The following is a 21,397-nucleotide window of genomic DNA, read 5'->3' as shown; positions in this document are numbered from 1 at the left end:
CAGGTCACAGATGTCAGCACAAAGTATCCAAGGTATTGTATGCCAATGGTAGCATTAACAGAACAAAGCACACAGTGTCATGAAGACATAAATTATGAGTTTGTGTAGCAAGACCCAGGCCTCTTCCAGGTTCTTAGATAGTAACTGAGAACCTCAAATACGGTAGTGATGTGATAGTGTGGGGTGAATCTAGTTAGAACTAGTTTCTATTGTGACACAGATGACTCTTTTTTGTGTCATGTTCAGCTTATGATGAATGACTAGTCCTAAGCATGAGAATAACCAAATACTACATTGCTTCTCTAGCTGCTGAGCTTTTAAAAGCCCTGGTATGACAGCAAGCTTTTGTGGACATTCTGGATTATTCCTTCTGTACTTTAACTCTCTGACTCACCTCCACTCTCAGTAAGTTAGATCAATTCCATAAATTGGAATCAGTCACCTGGAAAAAATACATTCTCAATATGATCCCAGATTGGCCATGGAAAAAGGGTAGCTTGAACTGTCCCACCTAGGTTCTGGGCTTCACAGGCCTGCTCTCCAAAAGAAACCTGTGTTCACAGCTGTAGGCGGCATTCACTATGGATGCCCTTGAGGTTCCTCCCTAAACTGCTTAGATTAAAATAATTTTCAAAAAACTGATTATGCCAATCTGGCCTACAGGAAGCTAGTTTCTATTCTGTATTTTATCAGATGTGCATAATACATATGGTCATCACTGATAATAGGTGAAAGATCTGCTCTAATATGGACACTAAGTGATGCTGGAGGATGATCCTGACCCACAATGAGGAGTGGGAACACCAGAGCCCTGTAGGGATGCCTGGCAACCTAACACGTTGAGCACGCAGAGCTCAGTAAGTTTCCTGTGATCACACATCTCCTGAGATCTCTCTATTTAATTGGAGGTGATCCTATCCACCTAATACAGCACCTCCTGTGGAATAACAAAAGCCACCTGCAGGAGCTGTGGTGATAACTCACAGGGTAGAGCATCTGCTGCTCTCTCAGAAGAACCACATGGACCCTAACAATTGGGTAAAGCATGTCAGTGATTACATCATAAAGTGTGTGTCAGAGAAACAGCCACATTATCCACACAAAAGACACTGTCACACTGGGTACCCCTTGGTGAATTTGAATTCACTTATAAGCCCAGGATCCATGGAACATGCAGAGATCCATCTCTATCTGTCAGTTCTAAGTACACAGGAGGGGACAGAACCCTTGAGTAAGAATGATGGTCTTAAGAGTCAAGAGATAGACTTCAATTTTTATTCATAACAAATACATTTTATAACACAAAAGGATTAAAATGAATAAAAATATTTAAAAATATTTGAAAGTGAAAAATAGTAACAGGAACATATAAATATGAAACAACAAAAAGAAAATTTCAATTAAAATCATAACAAAAATATTTCTAAAAGCAGATTCTTAACGAACATGTAGAAGCACAGATGTATTGCTGGTTCTCCTCTAGCACAGAAATGAAAGGCGGTCCCCCAAGGTGTCTCTTAAGTGGTGATTTCTGAAGAAGAAAGTGAGTAAGATCTCAATCAGTCAGGCTGGCTTAGTGGTATATAAATTTAGGGTCTCTAAGAAATGACAAATTAACTCTGAGGAAGAATTCTCATCCAAAAAATGTTGTTACCATTCAGGATGTTTGTCATCAGGGACTCCTGAGAAAGCAACTTATTCTTCAGGAAGCTCTCTTACTGGTGTGTGTCCAATTCCAGCTCTCTTGCACTTTCTTAGACCTGGGAGAAGAAGGAAGTTTTTGAGATAGTGATTTGGTGAGGAAATGCAAGCCAGCTGTCAGAATGCTGCCTTCTACCACCTCAGTTCTATTGGACAGTCGACATGGACCTTTTAACTGAATCATTGTTGCTAACTGCAGGAAGGGCAAAATCTCCAGCAAGCCTCACAGTAATGTGGGCTGACAATATGGGACCCAGACTTATACCAGTGCAAACCAAGAACAGGGCAATGGGAAGAGACCTCATTGGGTTGTAGGAAGAAGGAGACGTCCATATGTCACCAAGGTTAAAACCAATGACAAGAACTAATTTGACATTTGCACTTGGTTCTTATCCCAGAAAGGTGCTTCCTACACAAGAAGTCACATGACCAGAGAGTGTCATTTGGCAAGGAAACAAGAACTTGTTCAAAACTCTGCATAGGATCCAATCTATCACATGGATATGCAATAATGAGGTATGTTATTCATCTGTCACCATTTCTATACTGCAGCTTCAAAAAGAGCAGCAATATATACTTGCAAAATAATTCAGTTTCTGAAAAGTGGTTGGCTTCCCAGAATACTTGTGCATAGGCAGAGCAATGAACAATGCCATTACATGAGGTGGTTGGCTGGTTGTGAGTGTAAATTAGAAAGGAGGTAGGAGGAAGCAAAGATGTATCAAATTGGCAAATTTTATCAGATATTGTTAAGCTAACACAGCTGCTGGTCCCTACCAGATGATGCTGGGTCTGGACGTTGCTGGTCTTTATCTTTCTTGTTGAAGTCAACCAAATATTTCTGTTTCAGTGCACACTCAAGATGTCCCTCCCTGCTCCCCTGCTTCCGTGGGACCAACTTCTTCCTACATGTGTTCTCCATCAGGAGCTGGCTGAGCAGGTTTCTGGAAATACAGTCTGCATAGTAAGATCATGCAGCCCCTTTCTCCCATTCCCACTCCCGAGTGCCACTAACTCTACCAGGTCCCAGATACCCATGCAGACTTAATAAAATACATCTTGATACATATAAGGCTGCTGCACAAACCACAAAGAGTTAATTCTGGGAAGAATAAATTGTTTGTTTGGCCCGAGCACCAATTAGTGTCCACATCTCTCAAAAAGAACACGGATCTACATCTATCCATGAAAGCCCAATGCATGGGGGCAACATCAATTAGTAGTGGGCCAACACCCTCAAAGGAGGTCAGTAGAACCAAGAGAAGGTCATGCTAACCATTTGGTCCACCCACTGAGTGTTGTAAAACCTGGTATGACCCCAGAGGTCCAGGTCAGCCTAATAACCTTCTGCTGACTTCAATCAGTACTGTTCTATCTGGAGCCTTCTGAATATTCGTAGACAATCCTGGGAGGAGTAACAGTCTTTTGTGGAACTGAAAACTGAGTCCTATTGACCCTGGCACACTGATGTGTAAACAGCACAAGAGATAGAACCAGAGCTGAAGACCGTCCAATCCAGAACAAAGAAATCAGAAATGGCCATTCCACAAGTGATAGCCTTTCTGACCAGGACTTACCTAGAGAAGGTCATCTCCTTCTTCAGCTTATGGTTGGTCTCATGGATCTCAGTGTTCTCCATCTCTAAGTTGTGCAGAATTGACATGACCTCCTCCTCTATTCTCTCCAGGTCTTCATAATATGGATTTGGCCTGAAGTGTGGCCTGGCCCCAAATGATAGAATACAACGAACATCAGAATTTAGGAATATATGAGCTCATTGTGGGTCCTGTATTACCCCAGTCCTGGAAGGACACCTTCTGAATTCTACATATTGGGATGTTCTTCAGCTTCAGAAACGTGTTTTTGTTCGTCCAGATGGAGGGTTCCCTGGCTCCCTTTGTTCAATCAAGAGGAAATCTGCAGTCAAGCCAGTTAAGCTATCAAGAGCCTAGGCCACACGTCTCCATGCTCCCCCACCCCAACACACCCAGAAACCTGTGATTTCTTTTATCCTGTTTTAATAAAAGACCATATATCAACGCAAAATTATAATCTGCACAACGAATACAAATAAACAGACAAACGTGGCCACATAGGCAAAGAACTGTGCCGTTGACAGTGGGGCTCCCAGCATTCACATCACCATGAAAGTGTTACAGGTAAATACTCAGGCCAAGACATAGACCACTAGATTCCAAGTTTGGAGGGAAATATAAACATATAAAAGTTGTCCATATGCATTTGGATGTTACAGACACAGAGTCACAAACTGAGACATACCCACAATATAGAGAATTTTAAACAGAGTCAGAGATAGAGAAAGAGAAAGAGAAATATGGAAACAGAGAGCACTGTGAGAACCAGGAGAAATGCATGCACCATTGCTGTCCAGAGTGCAAGACGCACAGACAATAACAAACAGGCCTGAGCCTGAGAACTTCTAGTCAAGCATTGAGATGAACAGTTTGGGACCAGGCCCCTCAGGCTGCTGCCTGGATCTTCCAGCACTCAGTCCCCTGCCTAGCAAGTACATAGACTCACCATAAACTCACTGCAAATACAATCTTGCACAGCCACCAGCTGTCAAGTGCTTTCCAAATGCACACTGGGCACTCACTCTCCCTGACTTTATCCCTGAATTCTTCATTCAGACCACAAGTTCTGCTTTTCAATAAATGGAAGCAGATGAGTCCATTGTCCATCTTGCTCCCCAGGAAGGGTCAAGTTCTGAATCTCCTCTATATGGGAGGTGAGGTTTAGCACAGGGTGGTTAGGGAGGCACAGCTTTCTAGAACCCAAAACCTTAATAGTAGAGGATGAAGGTGACCTTGCAGACCCAGGAATGAAACAAGAGCATTTGGAGCGGTTCATACCTATTTTTAGTGGATCTCTCTGTCAGAAACCTCAGGCGATCTCTCAGGTCATTTCTCTCCTCGGTAATGAGCTGCAGCTCTTTAATCAGCCTCTCCTTTTCCTTCTTCGCCTGATTCTTGCTTAGGGAAGTTCCAGGGAATGATGATTCTCTCCCAGCATCTGTAGGTAGAAGAACACAAGTGAACCTGCATGGGGAGAATGCATAGAGGGTACATAGACCACCGTGGGGCCAAACAGGAGAACCTGCCTGGAACCCAGTGTCACTGCTAGGCGATTGGTCTATGCTTAAGAGGCCTCCTCAGTGGTCTCAGTTCTCCCACTACTCTATAGAGACCAAGAGACATAAGCAGCCAGGTGTTCCCTATGCTGGATATCACGTGCTTACATGTACCATGGAGATGGTTTCTCCAGGATTATTATCAGCTGAACAGGGTCCAGCTTGGTTTCACGACCTTCACCCCTGTGGTTTCAGAACTCAGATGATAAATTCACCATCCACAAAACTTGAGTGATTGGAGACACTCAGATGTCCTACCCTGATACTCTAGGCCAACAACTTTGGATGTAAAATGCATTTCTGGGGAGGATATAGTCAACAGACTTATCTGTTCCCCTATTTGAAATAGCAAATGCCCCAGAAGTACCAATAGGTTAGAGGCTGAATCTTGGTCTACATGTTCCAAATAGTTTTGGTATTTTAGAAAAAAGTTTGTAACACACAACCTCTAATATACAAAGCTAACGATGACCCTGCCAGTTAGAAGAAATCAGAGGAGGTCTAAGGACATAAGGTTATTGCCTGCAGCACAATTCTCTCCCTGTTCCTACTGACAGATATCCACTGTATTTAAAGAAGCAGTGATAGTTAAATACATTACTGCCCTGTCTAAACTCAGAAAAGGTGGACCCTCCATGACTCCTGATGGTATTATCATATCAATGTAACATAACAAATGAACTCTAAAAGTAAAGGCCAGAAATTCACACTATACTAGCATTTGCCTTACCATATCCTCCCTGTGGGGATGGGGAAACTAAAGTTCTGAAATCCTTGACTTTAAGGAATTGTGATATTCATGAAAATTCAATTCCTTTTCAGATGCTCCAGTTGTTATGGCCCATTGCTAGAAAGGTCAGCTTAAGCCTGCAGCCACCCTGGCAGGAAGCTCAAAATACACTGCCCAGAACTTACTCCACATTCCCCAGAAGTGCTGTCTTTCTCCATCATTACTTTGAGACGAAAGGCTAGACTCCTTCACTCTTGTCTCTCCACAATCGACGTTCCCCCTCCCAAAACGCTTGCGAAGATGGGAAAACATGTCTTAGCTTGTAACTGCCAGACTCAGACTGAGAGAAACTAGGGCACTGGTTGTCACTACAACACTGGTGACATCACAGAGGATGCCAAGAACTCTCTAGGAGACAATAGAGTGTCATAGAAGGGACAGCTGATGTCATGGGGAGCAGACTTTGCCTCCCAGCTAATGTTCTCCCTGTACTGAGCATAAGCAGAGGTGCCCTTTCCAGGAGACTTTCCTGGGGCAGAGTCACTGAGCATCTCCTGCTTCCAAAGCCAAATTTTCCTCAAGGCTTGATTATAAAAACCTTAGTAATTCCTATGCATCTAAATGAATGTTTCCTTCCATATCTTGCCCAAAAATGTCTCATCCTAACTCAAATTGTCCACATTCACCAATGTTAGCCATTAAAACTTCCTGAGATTTCATACCAGCTTGAATATGCAGTCAAAAGTTCTCCTGTCTCATTATGTACAGGTGCTTTAAATCACATCAATAAATAGTCTGCATGGTAGGTTACAACATGGGTGTGTGTTAGGGGAACACTCATGAAGTCATGTGCTTAGCAATCGACAATTGCCAAGAAATTCCTTAGGAGAAAGAGTTGACGTCTTTAAGGTGCTAGGAACAGTGTGGAGACCAGTTGGCAGAGGAAAGTGCAATATTGGAGCCATCAGTGAAGGGAACCTCATGCTGCTTGTGGGGTTCTCCTCTCTGCACCAATGTCGCCAAAGGAGCACTGCTCACAGGCCTGAGTAAGATATACCATGAGCTTCTGTCAGAAAAATAAAATAGTCAAGAGATATAGGGGGTGCACATAAACGTCTAAAATGAAGCTATAAACATCATTAAGTGGATAGAGCAATGTCCCAGCACCTGTACACTGGGAAATGGCCACCCTACCAAACACAAAAGCATCTATCTTATTAAAAAATGAATACTGTATAGAATTCATACATTAACACTGATTGATCACATCCATAGTTCAAATTTTGGGTGCAAATTCATGGCCCTAACTATCTTTCTCTCAACTTCTATAGCAAAAAATAAGAAAGAAAAAGAAAAAGTCAAAACAAAAAGCTCAAGCTTCTCATATGAGGATTGCAGGAAGTGTTATATGGTAGTCAGTTCTGATTAGGCCATTTTAGATAGAACAGTGCATAGTGACCCTTAATGTGATGGGCCCTATATAAAGCTTTTTGCAATATTGGAATTTTAACAAACCTCAACAGAACATACAGAAGAGGAAAGGATGTGATCACCATGTCCTTGCTCTCTATCAGGGTATTTTTCTGTGTCCTTGATTGTCAGGCATAGAACAGCAACAATCTGAAATAGCTGGTAGACATGGAAAAAGGTGGCTAAAACTATAGTTGTGGGTTACACACCTCAACTGTCAAAGGCTAATGCTGTCCTCACAGTCCTTGGAGGCTACTCTTGTAAGCCTATTTATTGGAAATTGGAAGGAGGTTCATCTGAGCTCAAAGTGAACCTGGCCAGCCAGGGAGAGGGCAACCTGTGATACTTGAGACCCTCTCTAAAACCAGCATAGAAACCCACACTTCATTCAAAGCATCATCTGTGAATTCTTGATTATTTACCATTCTCTCCCTACCAGTCTTTCAGTCTGGAATGATAGAAAAGAACTGGAAATGATCTTCCTATTCTCAGGACATTAATCTCTCTTTCCTTAGGTGCACATTAAGAACCCATGCAAACAGGTTTGACCATCTGAACAACTTAGTATCATCTACTCAGTATATCTAGCCTAATACTGTGCCTATGGAAATCTCAAGCTTCCCTGAGTGTTGCTGAACCAGCAAGAAGTATGAAGTACTGAGGTCAAACCCCAGTGATCCTTTCAAGGGTTTAGAAGAAAGCCATCAGAGAAACTCCACTTCTTTGTCCTTAGATTAAATCACATTGACACAATGTGAACCTGGTGGACTATTTAACCAGACATCTTTCTCCTAAACCCAGCTTTCTGAGTTCAGTCCATGGGAACCTGCATGGGGAGAATGCATTGAGTGTACATAGACCACAGTGAGGCCTAAACAGGAGAACAAGCCTGGAACCCAGTGTAACTGCAAGGAGTTTGGTCTTTGCTTAAGAGACCTCCTCAGGGGTTTGGGGATTTAGCACTTGCCTAGGAAGTGCAAGGCCCTGGGCAAGGCCCTGGGTTCGGTCCCCACCCCCAGAAAAAAAAAGAACCAAAAGAGAGAGAGAGAGAGAGAGAGAGAGAGAGAGAGAGACCTCCTCAGTGGGTCTCAGTTCTCCCACTACTCTATAGAGACCAAGAGATGTAAGCAGCCAGATGTTCCCTATGCCTGCCAACACAGGCAATAAATGCAGTAAATTTTAATTTCTGTTCAATTGTTCAGTAACTTACTTACACTTGCATATTGCTTTGGAAGTGGTGGGGTTTCATGATCAGCATTGCATTTAATAAAACATAACCATTCATCCCTCCTAGAATGACTCTGTATATAGAGAAAGAAAATTTATTGGAATGGCTTATAGGCTGTGGTACAGCTAATTCAACAAGGAATGGAAGGTCTAAAACGCAGTAGTTATCCCTGTTGAAGCCAATCCCCCTAGCATAGGTGTAGCCATTTTGTTCCATGCCTGCCAGATAGTTCATATTCTTGCTGTAATATGTCGCCTATCATTGTTGTCTGAAAATAATTTAACTCACAGCAGGGTCAGGCATGATCACATAACTTGTGTATGTTTTTCTTATTGGTTATTTTGTTTATTTATATTTCAAATGTTAACCCCCTTTCCAGTTTCCCCTCCAAAAACCCTGCATTCCACCCCTTTCCCCAGACCCCTCGAGGGTGCTCCCCCACCCACCCGTTCCCAAACCACTGGAAGGAAGTTCTTTATGTTGTGAGGTTTCTTAATCTTAAATTCCATAAGTATAAGCTTCATGTAGGACCAATAAAATTAAAGGTCAATATGAGGCCTGCAGAGATGGCTCCATGGTTAAGAGCACTGACTGCTCTTCCAGAGGTCCTGAGTTCAAATCCCAGCAACCACATGGTGGCTCACAACCATCTGTAATGAGACCTGATGCCCTCTTCTGGTGTGTCTGAAGACAGCTACAGTATACTTATATGTAAATAAATAAATCTTTAAACAGATAAAAAGTCAGTATGAACCTTTGTTGTCTAAAATGGCTTGAGTCAGGGCTGACAACCAGACAGCCCTTCCAGCACCTGCCTATGAGCTCACAGTTTAGTCTTTATAAACTGACATAGAAAAATGTCCAGGGTCCTAGCCTGACAAATTCTCAGCTAGGTCTCTGATGATCAGTCTTAGGGTGGGCATTCAAAAAACCATCCCTCTCTAAGTGAGGTCAGAGTTTGTGTGGTTTATGGGGCAACTCCTGAACCCCAACGGTTTTGTCCATAAGGCTGGATATTTCAGCTGCTCTTCAGTACATGCAGTAATCCTGAAGAAGTAGGCAAATTAATAAAGCAAACTTCCTTCTTCCATGTCCTTGATGTAAGCTGCCAGCAGAAGGTGTGGTCCAAACAACAACCAACAGATTGGGTAAAGATCTTTACCAATCCTACAACAGATAGAGGGCTTATATCCAAAATATACACAGAACTCAAGAAGTTAGACCGCAGGGAGACAAATAACCCTATTAAAAAATGGGGTTCAGAGCTAAACAAAGAATTCACAGCTGAGGAATGCCGAATGGCTGAGAAACACCTAAAGAAACGTTCAACATCTTTAGTCATAAGGGAAATGCAAATCAAAACAACCTTTAGATTTCACCTCACACCAGTCAGAATGGCTAAGATCAAAAACTCAGGTGACAGCAAATGCTGGCGAGGATGTAGAGAAAGAGGAACACTCCTCCATTGTTGGTGGGATTGCAGACTGGTACAACCATTCTGGAAATCAGTCTAGAGATTCCTCAGAAAATTGGACATTGAACTGTCTGAGGACCCAGCTATACCTCTCTTGGGCATATACCCAAAAGATGCCCCAAAATATAACAAAGACACATGCTCCACTATGTTCATTGCAGCCTTATTTATAATAGCCAGAATCTGGAAAGAACCCAGATGCCCTTCAAAAGAGGAATGGACACAGAAAATGTGGTACATCTACACAATGGAATATTAGTTATCAAAAACAATGACTTTATGAAATTCATAGGCAAATGGATGGAACTGGAAAATATCATCCTGAGTGAGGTAACCCAATCACAGAAAAACACACATGGTATGCACTCACTGATAAGTGGATATTAGCCCAAATGCTCGATTTACCCTAGATGCACAGAACACATGAAACTCAAGAAAGATGACCAAAATGCGAATGCTTCACTCCTTCTTTAAAAGGGGAACAAGAATACCTTTGGCAGGGACTAGGGAGGCAAAGTTTAGAACAGAGGCAGAAGGAACACCCATTCGGAGCCTGCCCCACATGTGGCCCATACATATACAGCCACCAAACTAGATAAGATGGATGAAGCAAAGAAGTGCAGGCTGACAGGAACCAGATGTAGATCTCTCCTGAGAGACACAGCCAGAATACAGCAAATACAGAGGCGAATGTCATCATTAAACCACTGAACTGAGAACGGTACCCCTGTTGAAGGAATCTTAGAAAGGACTGAAAGAGCTCAAGGGGGTTAAGACCCCATATGAACAACAATTCCAACCAAGCAGAGCTTCCAGGGACTAAGCCACTACCCAAAGACTGACCCTGGGCTCCAACTGCATTCATAGCAATGAATAGCCTAGTAAGAACACCAGTGAAAGGGGAAGCCCTTGGTCCTGCCAAGACTGAACCCCTAGTGAATGTGATTGTTGTGGGGGAGGGCGGTAATGGCGGGAGGATGGGGAGGGGAACACCCATACAGAAGGAGAGGGAAAGGGGTTGGGGTATGTTGGCCTGGAAATCGGGAAGGGGAATAACAATCGAAATGTAAATAAGAAATACTCAAATTAATAAAGATGAAAAAAATAAAAAAAAGGTGTGGCCCAGATTAGATGTGGGCCTTTCCATCTCAAAAGATCTGAATTAAAGATTTATCTCATCTCAAATATTTGGATTAGAAGTAGGTCTTCTTGCTTCAAATAATTTAATTAAGAAAAAAAATCCAATGGTGCTCATGCCTTTAGCCTCAGCATCCAGGAGGCAGAGGCAGGTGGATCTGTGAGTTCAAGGCCAGCCTGGACTACAAAATGAATTCCAGGACAGCCAGAGCTACACAGAGAAACCCTGTCTCAAAAAAAACAAAGAAGAGGAGGAGGACCAAGAGGAGGGGGTTGAAGAGAGGAAAACAGAAAGAAGGAAGTAGAGAGAGAGAGAGAGAGAGAGAGAGAGAGAGAGAGAGAGAGAGATCCCCCTCACAGGGCGTCAAGCCATTTGGCATTAGTTAATTCCAGGTACACTCAAGTTAACAACCAAGAACAGCAATCCCATTACCCGTGGTTGTGATCTCACCCTGGTAGGCTCCTGAGTAGGAGGCTGAAGCAGGAGAATTGCCATAAGTCTGATGCCAGCATGAACTACACACGTGTTCCAAGCCATGCCAATCTCAGCTACAGTTTGAGATTCTGTCTGAAAAATATGAAAGAGAAAGAAAACATAATTTCCTAGAGCAGTGTTTCTCAACCTTCCTATGGCCTCAACCCTTTAGAACAGTTCCTCATGCTGTGGGGATCCCAACTACAAAATTATTTTTTCGCTACTTCACAACTGTAAATTTGCTACTGTAATGAATCTTTATTGTAGTGTAAACTGTCTGATAGGAGACCCTGTGTGGGTCACGACCCACAGGCTGAGGGCCTTTGCCCTAGAGGCGGTCTTGGCCTAGATTATATAGTTCATATTATAATGGGCTCTCTCAGCGTTTGAAGGTTGAGTATATTCACTTGTAACATCACAACTTAGAAATTCAGCTGAGCAGGTGACTGGTACCGTGTGACATCCCCCAGAATAGCTTTGCCATTTTGTTCCATGCCTGCCAGCCATTTCATATTGTTGCTGTAACACGCCTGCCGTCACTGATGAGGAGAAGGGACTTGGCTCAAGGACATGCTGACCACACACCTTGTTTTGTTCTGAATGTTCTGTATGCGGTTTGCTAATCTAGAGAAATTCTACACCTGAAGGAGTGGTTCCCTGAAGTGGACACAGGTGAAAGGCTAAGGCAGATGTGTGAAGGAACGTTTCACTGAAGCAGACACAGGTAAAAGGATGTTCTGCTAAAGCACACATGTGAAAGGACACGTGATGAAGGGTTCTGCACTAAGGACACACATGCATTGGTCTGCCTTGCATTCTGTAGTTGAGCTGCATTTGTTGGGACTTCATAGAACCACAGCAAAAACCCTTCTGGTGGGCTGTGTGTTTCCTTGGGCTTGGGCTGATGGGCAGAGTGATGTCCGCTGAGACAGACACATGTGCTGACGCAGGACACACGCTGAGGCCAGGCCTATGAAGGACACGGGATATTGAGAGGGAGTTTGGGTGGAGGCTGAGCTTGGCTTGCGTAGCTTGTTGGTCTGGGGTCTCTGCTGATCTCTGCTCACCTGAGAGCTGCTCTTACTGACTGTGTAGCATCTTGGCTGCTCTTTGTTGCACTTGGACAGCCCTCAGGACCAGGCTCTCCTCTCTCTTAACCATGGCTGCTGTCCTCTTCCTCTCTCCTCTCTGTCACACACGTTCTTCCTTTATTCTCTGGCAGCTTCTTCCTCCTTCTCCCCTCCTCATGATCCTCTCTAGCAAAGCCCTCAAAGCTCACCTCCCCCATCTCTCTGCTGTGCAGCTGTTGGCTGTTGGCTTCTTTATAATCACAGTTAACTGGGAGCAGGGTCAGGTTTTTTTGGATTAACCAGTTTTGAGTTCTCCAAATTAGCAGTAAATACAAGCAGAAGTAGGCCAATCCACCACAGGGATTTCTTTTGCTTTGTTTTGTTTTAATTTTTCTTTTACCCTTTACTTTATTTTATTTTTGGCTATTTTTAATCATTTGTTATTTTATTTATGTATATTTCAAACGTTGTCCCACTTTCCACACTCCCCTCATCATATCTTACATCCCATTTCTGCTCAGCTTTGCCTATGTGACAGTGCTCCCCCACCCACACATATCCATTCCCACCTCACACCTCTATGACCTCCTTTTGGTGGGCAACAGGCCTCAGGGTAGTCAATGGCCTCCCACCACATGATGCCACTTAAGTCAGTCCTCTTCTACACAGTTACCTAGAACCATAGAGCCATCCTTGCATATACTTTGGCTGGCAGTTTGATCCCTAGGAGCTGCGGGTCTGGTGACAGAGGATCTGGTTAGATATTAAAGACAAATGGTTGCTGCTTTCTCCTCTTTTTCTGGTTATAGGTGAAATCATGTTTGTTTGCTTCCCTTTTTTGAAATTATTGAGTTGATTAATTTCTTGGTTTTTCTTGTGTATAGTTTAGCTCATTTTCTTGGGGTTTTCCTCGTATTTTCCTCTGTTGTGCTCTCTTAAAGAAAAATGTTGTTTAAATTTGGTTTTGTTGTGAAATATCTTGGTTTCTCCATTTATGGTGACTGAGAATTATGCTGGGTATAGGACCCTGGGTCTGCATTCCATCTGCCCAAATTTATCTGGCTTTTGGAGTCTCTGTTGAGAAGTCTGGTGTATTTCAGATAGGTCTGAATTATTTATTACTGGTTATTTATACCTTACCCCTTTTAAAGTTCTTTCTTTGATCTGTGTTTTTAGTGTTTTAATTATTATGTGAATGGCAGAGTTTTTTCTGGTACAATTCATTTAGCCTTCTGTAGGCCTCTTGTACAGTTATGGCATTTTCTTCCTTACCTTATGGAAGTTTTCTGCTATAATTTGTTGAAGATGTTTACTGGACCTATGAACTGGAAATCTTAATTCTGTTCTATATCTATTATCCTTAGATTTGGACTTTTAATTGTGTCCTGAAATTCATGGATGTTTTGGATTCAATAAACCATACATGTTTATCTGAGATGGGTGTTTTGTGTTTTGTGGGGTGACCGCCTTGATGCCAACTCTTCCATTTAGTAGCAGGTTGGTTAATGAGACATGGTCAGGAATGGTGACTTATTGACATAAACTATATGAAAATAGGTAGGTTAATTTATGTGTGTTAAGTATCAGTAGTCTCCTGGGTGGTTTTGGTTCACAGTTGGCCATGTGCAACCGTTTCAAAAGCCCAGGTTTGATGTTCCTTGGGTTTCCTATGATGATGCACTCAGATATGACAAATATCAACAGAATCCTCGTCAAAGAACTTAATTTATATAATAGACCGAAAATTACTAATTATGTTACAAAATATTTGATCACACTGTGATCTCCAAGAATGTATTATTTACTGATAAACTATTGTGTGGTATAGCATCGCCATGGCACAGGCATTTAACACAAGGGTTGTTTGTTTGATGTAAACATGGACTTTACTTTGGTAAGGCTAACCTACCACACACCTTTATTGCAAAGATAAAACTGCATTTAGGTTCAGAGATGGTCAAGGCACAACTTGAAAGGAAATGAAGATGACTAAACCAATGGAAAGTCTTTGAGTTGAAGGATTTTTAGAAAGTGTGCAGAGGGAAGAAGAATGCTCTTCTGGGAGGTCAGTGAATTAGGAAGGACAGTTGGGAGTTGACTTCTGTATCTGGCTCCTGAAACTTCATTGGTAAAAATTAATGTCTGGAATTTTGTGTTGTAAAACAACACATTGGCTCTGCAGCTTTTGGCAAGGGCCATGGACAGAGAGATCACACCAGCTGGGGACAATCTGAAAGGAAATCAGGTTTTCTTAAGTCACCTGAGAAGTCCTCAAGGAGAGAGGAATGAATGGGTAGCACCATAATAGAAGGCTTTAGGATCTCGTACTGAGCTACTCTAGATGCCTTGAAAATAGAAGCAGAGAATGAAAAACTAAATGACTTCACAGGAATTAGCTCAATTCTCACTATGATCATTTCATGTTGGTAATTTATACTTGATTCTTTTTTTAAAAATAATTAAAAAAGAGTCTTCTGTTTTAATGTGAGGCTGTCTTAGAATCACAAAATGCTTACACCTGTATGGCGCCTGGCATCTAACACTATCGGGCTAGAGATTCTACTTTTAAATGCATCACCATCGACAGCTTCCATTTAACCAGCAGGTGTCCATGCCAGGCAGACACTGAGCAGGTTGTATGTTCTGTTAATCTCCACAACAACACAATTCAGCAGAAACACGTCCATTTTACAGGTGAAGAAACCACAGCTCAAAGCAAATGAGTGTCAGGGTCCCCTCAGTCTCACTGTCTGTCACTCAGACCCACATCCTTCTCTGTACAGGGAAGCCATGGGCCTGATGTGGCTGTGCAAGCTGATTCTGCTGAGATGATCAATGCTATTCTTGACCCTGGGAGAATTTAAGACAAGGTGACCCACAGACTCCTGGGATAGATTCTATCTCTGGGTTCTAGGGTGGGACACAGTATCACTTGCATGGGTCTCTACTCATCTGAGGAGTCTGCTCCCATGTGTCAACTTCTATGGCAGTGGTTCAAATCCCTCCTAATGATGTAACCCTTTAATACAGATCTTCATGCTGTGGTGACCCCCATCACAAAATTATTTCATTGCTACTTCATAACTAATATTGCTACTCTTTTATGTCATAGCATGCTAAGTATCTGATATGCAATGTATCTGACATACACTCTCCTAGAAGGGGTCACAACACACAGGTTGAGCAACATTACTCAATAAACTTTTTCTTTTTCTTTTTTAAAGAGAGGCCTTCGTCTCAGAAGGACCTGGAGCAGTTATAAGAGCAGAGATGCCCTGTGGTAGTGACAAGTTTTAGCAGGCTCAAGGCTGCTTGCCTTAATGACAACAGATATTCCTGGCTAAAGGCACCACCACAAATCACTCTCCCCAGGATATTTCTTACCTCAGTTTTCCTCCATTACAATGTCTATCTCCTTGGACGTGTCTGTCCAGGCAGCCAGTCCCTGTAGTGTCTGATACAGACAGAATGCTAAGGGCAAGAATGCTTTCCCTCTGTTGGCACAGTCACTTCTACAGTAGTAAGTTCAAATCCTGGAGTGTAAATATGTGTCTCACATAGTGTGTGAGACTTGAAATGTCATCCGTTTGAGTTGACAAAAACCAACTCTCACTTCAGATTTACATCTGACCAACAATTATTTTCACGAGAACACAGAAGCTCGCCAGACCTACAGAGTCAGATCCCCTCCCTGCCTGGGATGATCCCACCCAGGTTAGACTTCAGCTTCACTTATCAGCTGTTATCAGAAAAGTGTTATCTTAAGATTCTGCAGTCCACGGTCTGGACAAAAGTTGTTAAATGGCTAGTATGGGAGTTTTCTCCAGTTTAAAATCATTCTGGTCTCTTCTCTCCCCTGGACTGCCCTCTGTTCTCTCAGGTCTGTTGGTCCTGGAAAGACCTGGGTTCACCTCAAGGCCTGGGTTGTGGAGGAAGACCTTTTGTTGTGGAAATGAGCATGGATCAAGGACGTAGCCCCACTCTGGACAATTAAGCTCCAGAAAATCTTCCCCAATCACAGAACTGGGTCATGTGGGAGCCTACACTGTTTCAAAGGGAGAGCTGGTTGCTTTCTCCTGGAAGAAGCACTTGGGGGTTGACTGTCACTTCTGAACCTTCTGTTCTAAGTCACTTCTCAGAAGGGGCACTTTGCTCTGACTTCTCCATGGGACTCACACAGCACTGGGGCCAGAGGATCCTCTGGTGTTGCAGCTCTGAGCTGGGAGGGGTAGCTCTCACCCTGACTTGAAGAAGCCTGTTTTCACAGCTGATCTAGATCTGAGGAACAGGTGCTTTTAAAGAAGCATGTGAAAGTATCTCCTGCAGGAGAGCTCACTATGCAGGGAAAGTCACACAGGACAGGGAAAAGTGGCTTCCCAACTTCCACGGGGCGAGCGAACCAGGGAGGGCACAGGATGGTTGTGGAGTTTATGAAAGGCCTGCATCTCCCTGAAAGTCTTCCAGCAACCCTACATCCCACCACTATCCCAGGCTCACAGGTGAGGATCAGCCAAGCCTGCCACCTACGGGGGTCCCTGCAAAGTAAACCTGGAGTGGTGAACTGGGGAAAACACTTCAGGGGAGGGGGAGACACCAGTCCCCAGGGCCAAGCCTGGCATCTGTTCATTTGGCTCTGGCTTCTAGGTGTTGCCTAGTGCAGGGCTTGGTGAGCCCAGATCTCAAAAGTCTTTGGCTAAAGAAGTGAGAGCCCACAGGGCAATGCAAACCACGGCAGGGCAGGGCAGAGCAAAGCCGCACTCCAGCAGACAGTGTATAAGCTATGGGCTCGCGGGACTGGCAGGAGCAGGGCTAACCCTTGCTCTTTGGGCAGGGCAGGGCAGGGCGGGGCAGGGCAGGGCAGGGCAGGGCAGGGCAGGGCAGGGCAGGGCAGGGCAGGGCAGGGTGTTCCGCACTCCAGCAGACAGTGTATAAGCTATGGGCATGCGGGACTGGCTCATTATAAGGCAGGGGAGTAACACACTCCTTCTAAACAAAGAATGACTGTACTAATAATCTAACCTTAATATTTTGAATTTCTTGTCCCATATAAAGAACTGCCTCTTCTAGAGCATTCGCCCTGTCTTCAAACCCTCCATGTATCTTTCCTTGAATCAATAAAGCAATACTAACATTCTTAGATAACTTAGATGAGCAGTGTGGACCTCTCTAACCAAAGAAGTAGTAGATAAGGCAAAAGGAGACATTACACCAATCAGAGCAGTAAGACCCAGAATTAAGGCAACCACAAAACGCCTACCTCTACGAAGTACAGAGGAGGCATGATGAATGGCCTCTATGCCAGGATCAAAAAACCATGTCCCATTAACATAGACAGGCAAAAGTACATAAGGAGGTTGTCGTACTATGACAAAAACATTTTTCCTTGTAACAGTAAGACAATTAGATAATTGACAATTTATGCAAGTAACATGATAAACACCATGACCATCCTGACAAGGGAAAAATCGCCATGCTCTTCAGAGGAAAGAAAGGAGAAAGGAGCAGCCACACAGGCTAAAACTGAAGCAGAAACTCTCTTAACCTCAGAACGAGGTCTAATAAGGGTTACTTTATGAGGAGCAGCCAAAAGACGCTATAGATCAGGCTGAACAGGAAGCAAGTGGGAATTAAAAATTGGGGGAAAGGTAGGGGAAGCCCATCCAGGGGCAAACCAGGCATTAGCAGGGGAGGTCGGTAAGGAAGCATCTCCTTTGGTAAACCTATACTGTTTCAATTGCATAGATAATCATGTTCTGGACTACTAACAGACCAATCTAAAAGTTTAAAAGTTTGAGCTGTAGGGCTAAAGGGAGTAAAGTACGCAGCTTTGGAGAGAAAACCGCAAGACCACCATTTAGGGTAGCCATTAATAGCAATATTCTCCCAGACAGAGAGCAGCTCCTCGCCATTCTGACAAGCAAACAAAAGGGAAGGCAAAGGACCTGAAGAAGATGGAGGAGAATAATGAAAGCCTCCTTTAAAAGGTAAAAATAATTTTAGAAACTGAATGTCTCGCTGACTGGTGGAATCGTCACTACAAGCATATTTTCGAGGAGTTGGAGACTCTGAAATTAACTCTCTCTCCTCTAAAGAGAAACACCCTTTAATGTCATTTTTAACAGTAAAGCATGTGGGAAGGGAGTCAGCGATTCCAGAATAGTTGTAGCAAGTCAAAGTTCGTTCTTTGAAATAAGAACTACTTTCTCCTCACCTTGACAAGGCCAAATTCCCAAGGGGCCACATGAAACAAGGGAGGATCAGGTAAATAAGCCCAGTAGGAGTCTTGGGCAGCAGCATAGAGAAAAATAATTACCTGGGTGAAGAGAAGTGAAAGCATAGCAGGAGAAGATTGGAGGGAGTAACTGGGAGGCGGAGAGGAAGCACACTATCTCTTGCAGCAGAGACCAGTTCTTGAAGCTGATCCCAAGTTGGCAACAGCGTGGTAGATGAGCGACCATGCAGCTGAAGCCTGGTGAAAGCAGAAGTGAGGCGCTGCTCAGAGCTGTCTGGCGTCATCAGGAATGAGGCACGCTCCGCTCTCATCTTTCGCTGACGGTTGTTGAGGGGAGACTTTCTGCTTTTCTGCCCTGGGATTGTATGATGTGATGAGGCGGTCCGGAATCCAGACTGGTGACTCGGCATCCTGTGGAAAGACACATGCATGCCCCCTTGCGGAGGAGAGAAGAACATCTGGTCCCTTCCACGTAGATGAAACAGCTTTCTGCAAATCTAAGGGATGGTGATGTTCCCTAGGATCGCAATGGCGCTGTTGCAGATCTACCTTGAGAATCTTTTTTTCCCTTTTCTTCTTTTTCTTCCATCTAAATTAAACTGGGTATTTCTCATTTACATTTCAAAGGTTATTCCCATTCTCATTTCCAGGCCAACATTCCCCTAACCCCTGCCCCTACCCTTCTATATGGGTGTTCCCCTCCCCACCCTCTCCCCATTACCGCCCTCCCCGGAGGAATCCAGTTCACTGGCGCTCCAACCTTGACAGGACCAAGGGCTTCCCTTCCACTGGTGCTCTTACTAGGCTATTCATTGCTACCTATGAGGTCAGAGTCCAGGGTCAGTCCATGTATAGTCTTTGGGTAGTGGCTTAGTCCCTGGAAGCTCTGGTTGCTCGGCATTGTTGTGCATACGGGGTCTCGAGCCCCTTCAAGCTCTTCCAGTTCTTTCTCTGATTCCTTCAACGGGGGACCTATTCTCAGTTCAGTGCTTTGCTGCTGGCATTCGCCTCTGTATTTGCTGTATTCTGGCTGTGTCTCTCAGGAGAGATGTACATCTGGTTATTCAAATAATTACTTACAAAAAGAGCATGATAATAAGTGAGTGGTGGAGACATATTTTAATTCTCCTCCCTGTACCTTAGCCATTTGTGTCTTTAATATTTTGTTAGATCTCTCAATAATTGCCCGCCCTTGAGGATCATATGGAATGCCTGTAGTGTGTCTAATAACAAATTTAATACAAAAGTTTGCAAAGGCTTTAGATTGATAAGCAGGACCATTATCAGTTTTCAGATGCAGCAGGATGGCAAGAAATGCAAAAGAAGCAAACAAATGCTGCTGTACATCCTTGAATGCTTCTCCCGTCCTGGCTGTGGCCAAAATAACTCCAGAAAGGTATCAACAGTAACTTGAACAAAGGAAAAATTTCCAAAACATGAAACATGAATTACATCCATCTGCCTTAGGATTCCAGGCTTGAGTCCTTGAGGGTTAACTCCAGGCAGAGAAGCTGGAAGTGTTGTAGGACAAGCAGAACAATGTTTTACAATCTGACGAGCTGCCTCTCTAGTCAAAGAAAATTGATATCTCAGTGCCTGAGCATTTTGGTGGTGAATACCATGGGAGGCGATTGCTCTACTAACATCATCTAAAAGCGCACCCTGAGTCAATAAATTTGCATATGAGTTTCCTGTGACTAAAGGTCCAGGAAGATTAGTGTGAGCCCGAGTATGTCCCACAAATTCCAATTGTTTAAGAATCACAACATCAAGCAACATCTAGTTTCACAGAATTCACCAGAGGAGAAGGAGAAGGAAGTAGGAAAGTCAGATATAATAGAATAATTGTGCACACCGAGGCCGTCTGAAAGGCAGCCACACAGAAATGAAATCTATACAGCCGTTGTCCAGGGCTAAGGTTAGGAGAAATGGGAACAACCAGTCTTTACAAAGAGCTGCTGTGGGCTGCTGAGATGTCTCCATCCTGGCCTGCTGCTGGGAGTCCCTGTCATCTATGTTGTCCCCAGCAATTATTGACCCTATGCACCACATATTGAGTAATATACAGAAAAATTGCCGCAGAAAATTGACAACATTCACAATGGAATACAGAAGTCATCCTAATGGAGAACCATGTGCTTCAGCTTTTCTTGCAATACAGCATCAATATTAACCCCAGAAATACTGACCTTCAAAGTCTTGTTGGGAAATAGGTTTTGATAGGTGCTCTTGTCCTTGACCAGAAGTATGCTGTGTTTTTATTGATGTAGATTAGACATAGTTTTATCATTTATGTCAATGGGTCTTTTTTTCTACAGTCTGTCTGTGGCCTGTCCTGGGTGAATTTCCCTCATAGTCCAAAGGAAGGAATCCCATTCCCCATTGTATATTATTGTTAGGGACCACGTGGTTCCTCTGAGAGAACAGCCGATGCTCTAACCTGTGAGTCGTCACCACAGCTGCTGCAGGTGGCTTTTGTTATTCCACATTAGGTGCTGTATTAGGTGGACAGGATCACCTCCAATTAAATAGAGAGATCTCAGGAGATGTGTATTCACAGGTAACATACTGAGCCGGGCGTGCTCAACGTGTTAGGTTGTCAGGCATCCCTACAGGGCTCTGGTGTCCCCACTGCTCATTGTGGGTCAGGGTCATCCTCCAGCATCTTACTTATTTTTATAAGTCTTTCTAGTTTTCTTCTAAGGCTTTCATCTTATCAATACACTTTC

The 21,397-nt window shown here is 43.5% G+C and overlaps 2 protein-coding genes across 4 annotated transcripts in view; both read right to left on the bottom strand.

Annotated features, from left to right (window-relative positions):
- Window positions 1–21,397, bottom strand: part of LOC134483152 (uncharacterized) — a 757,250-nt gene that overhangs the window by 226,151 nt on the left and 509,702 nt on the right. The window lies entirely within an intron of this gene.
- On the bottom strand, window positions 1,263–19,282 carry LOC134483151 (centrosomal protein of 135 kDa-like). Of its 3 annotated transcripts, XM_063278398.1 has the most exons (6): window positions 18,750–19,282; window positions 4,575–4,734; window positions 3,279–3,422; window positions 2,479–2,645; window positions 1,655–1,760; window positions 1,263–1,531 (listed from the first exon to the last, which is right to left on the bottom strand). In XM_063278398.1, the coding sequence occupies exons 1-5, from the start codon at window positions 18,892–18,894 to the stop codon at window positions 1,696–1,698; spliced, it is 681 nt and encodes a 226-aa protein (XP_063134468.1). In that variant the 5' UTR covers window positions 18,895–19,282; the 3' UTR covers window positions 1,263–1,531; window positions 1,655–1,695. The 3 variants fall into 3 exon arrangements, with proteins under 3 accessions (XP_063134468.1, XP_063134469.1, XP_063134470.1); XM_063278399.1 differs by lacking the exon at window positions 18,750–19,282 and adding an exon at window positions 5,768–5,949 and having other exon boundaries at window positions 1,263–1,760; XM_063278400.1 differs by lacking the exon at window positions 2,479–2,645 and having other exon boundaries at window positions 1,263–1,760; window positions 18,750–19,272.

Source organism: Rattus norvegicus, chromosome 19 (assembly GCF_036323735.1).
Source record: "Rattus norvegicus strain BN/NHsdMcwi chromosome 19, GRCr8, whole genome shotgun sequence".
NCBI lineage: Eukaryota > Metazoa > Chordata > Mammalia > Rodentia > Muridae > Rattus > Rattus norvegicus.
This window is presented reverse-complemented; position numbering and strand designations above follow the sequence as displayed.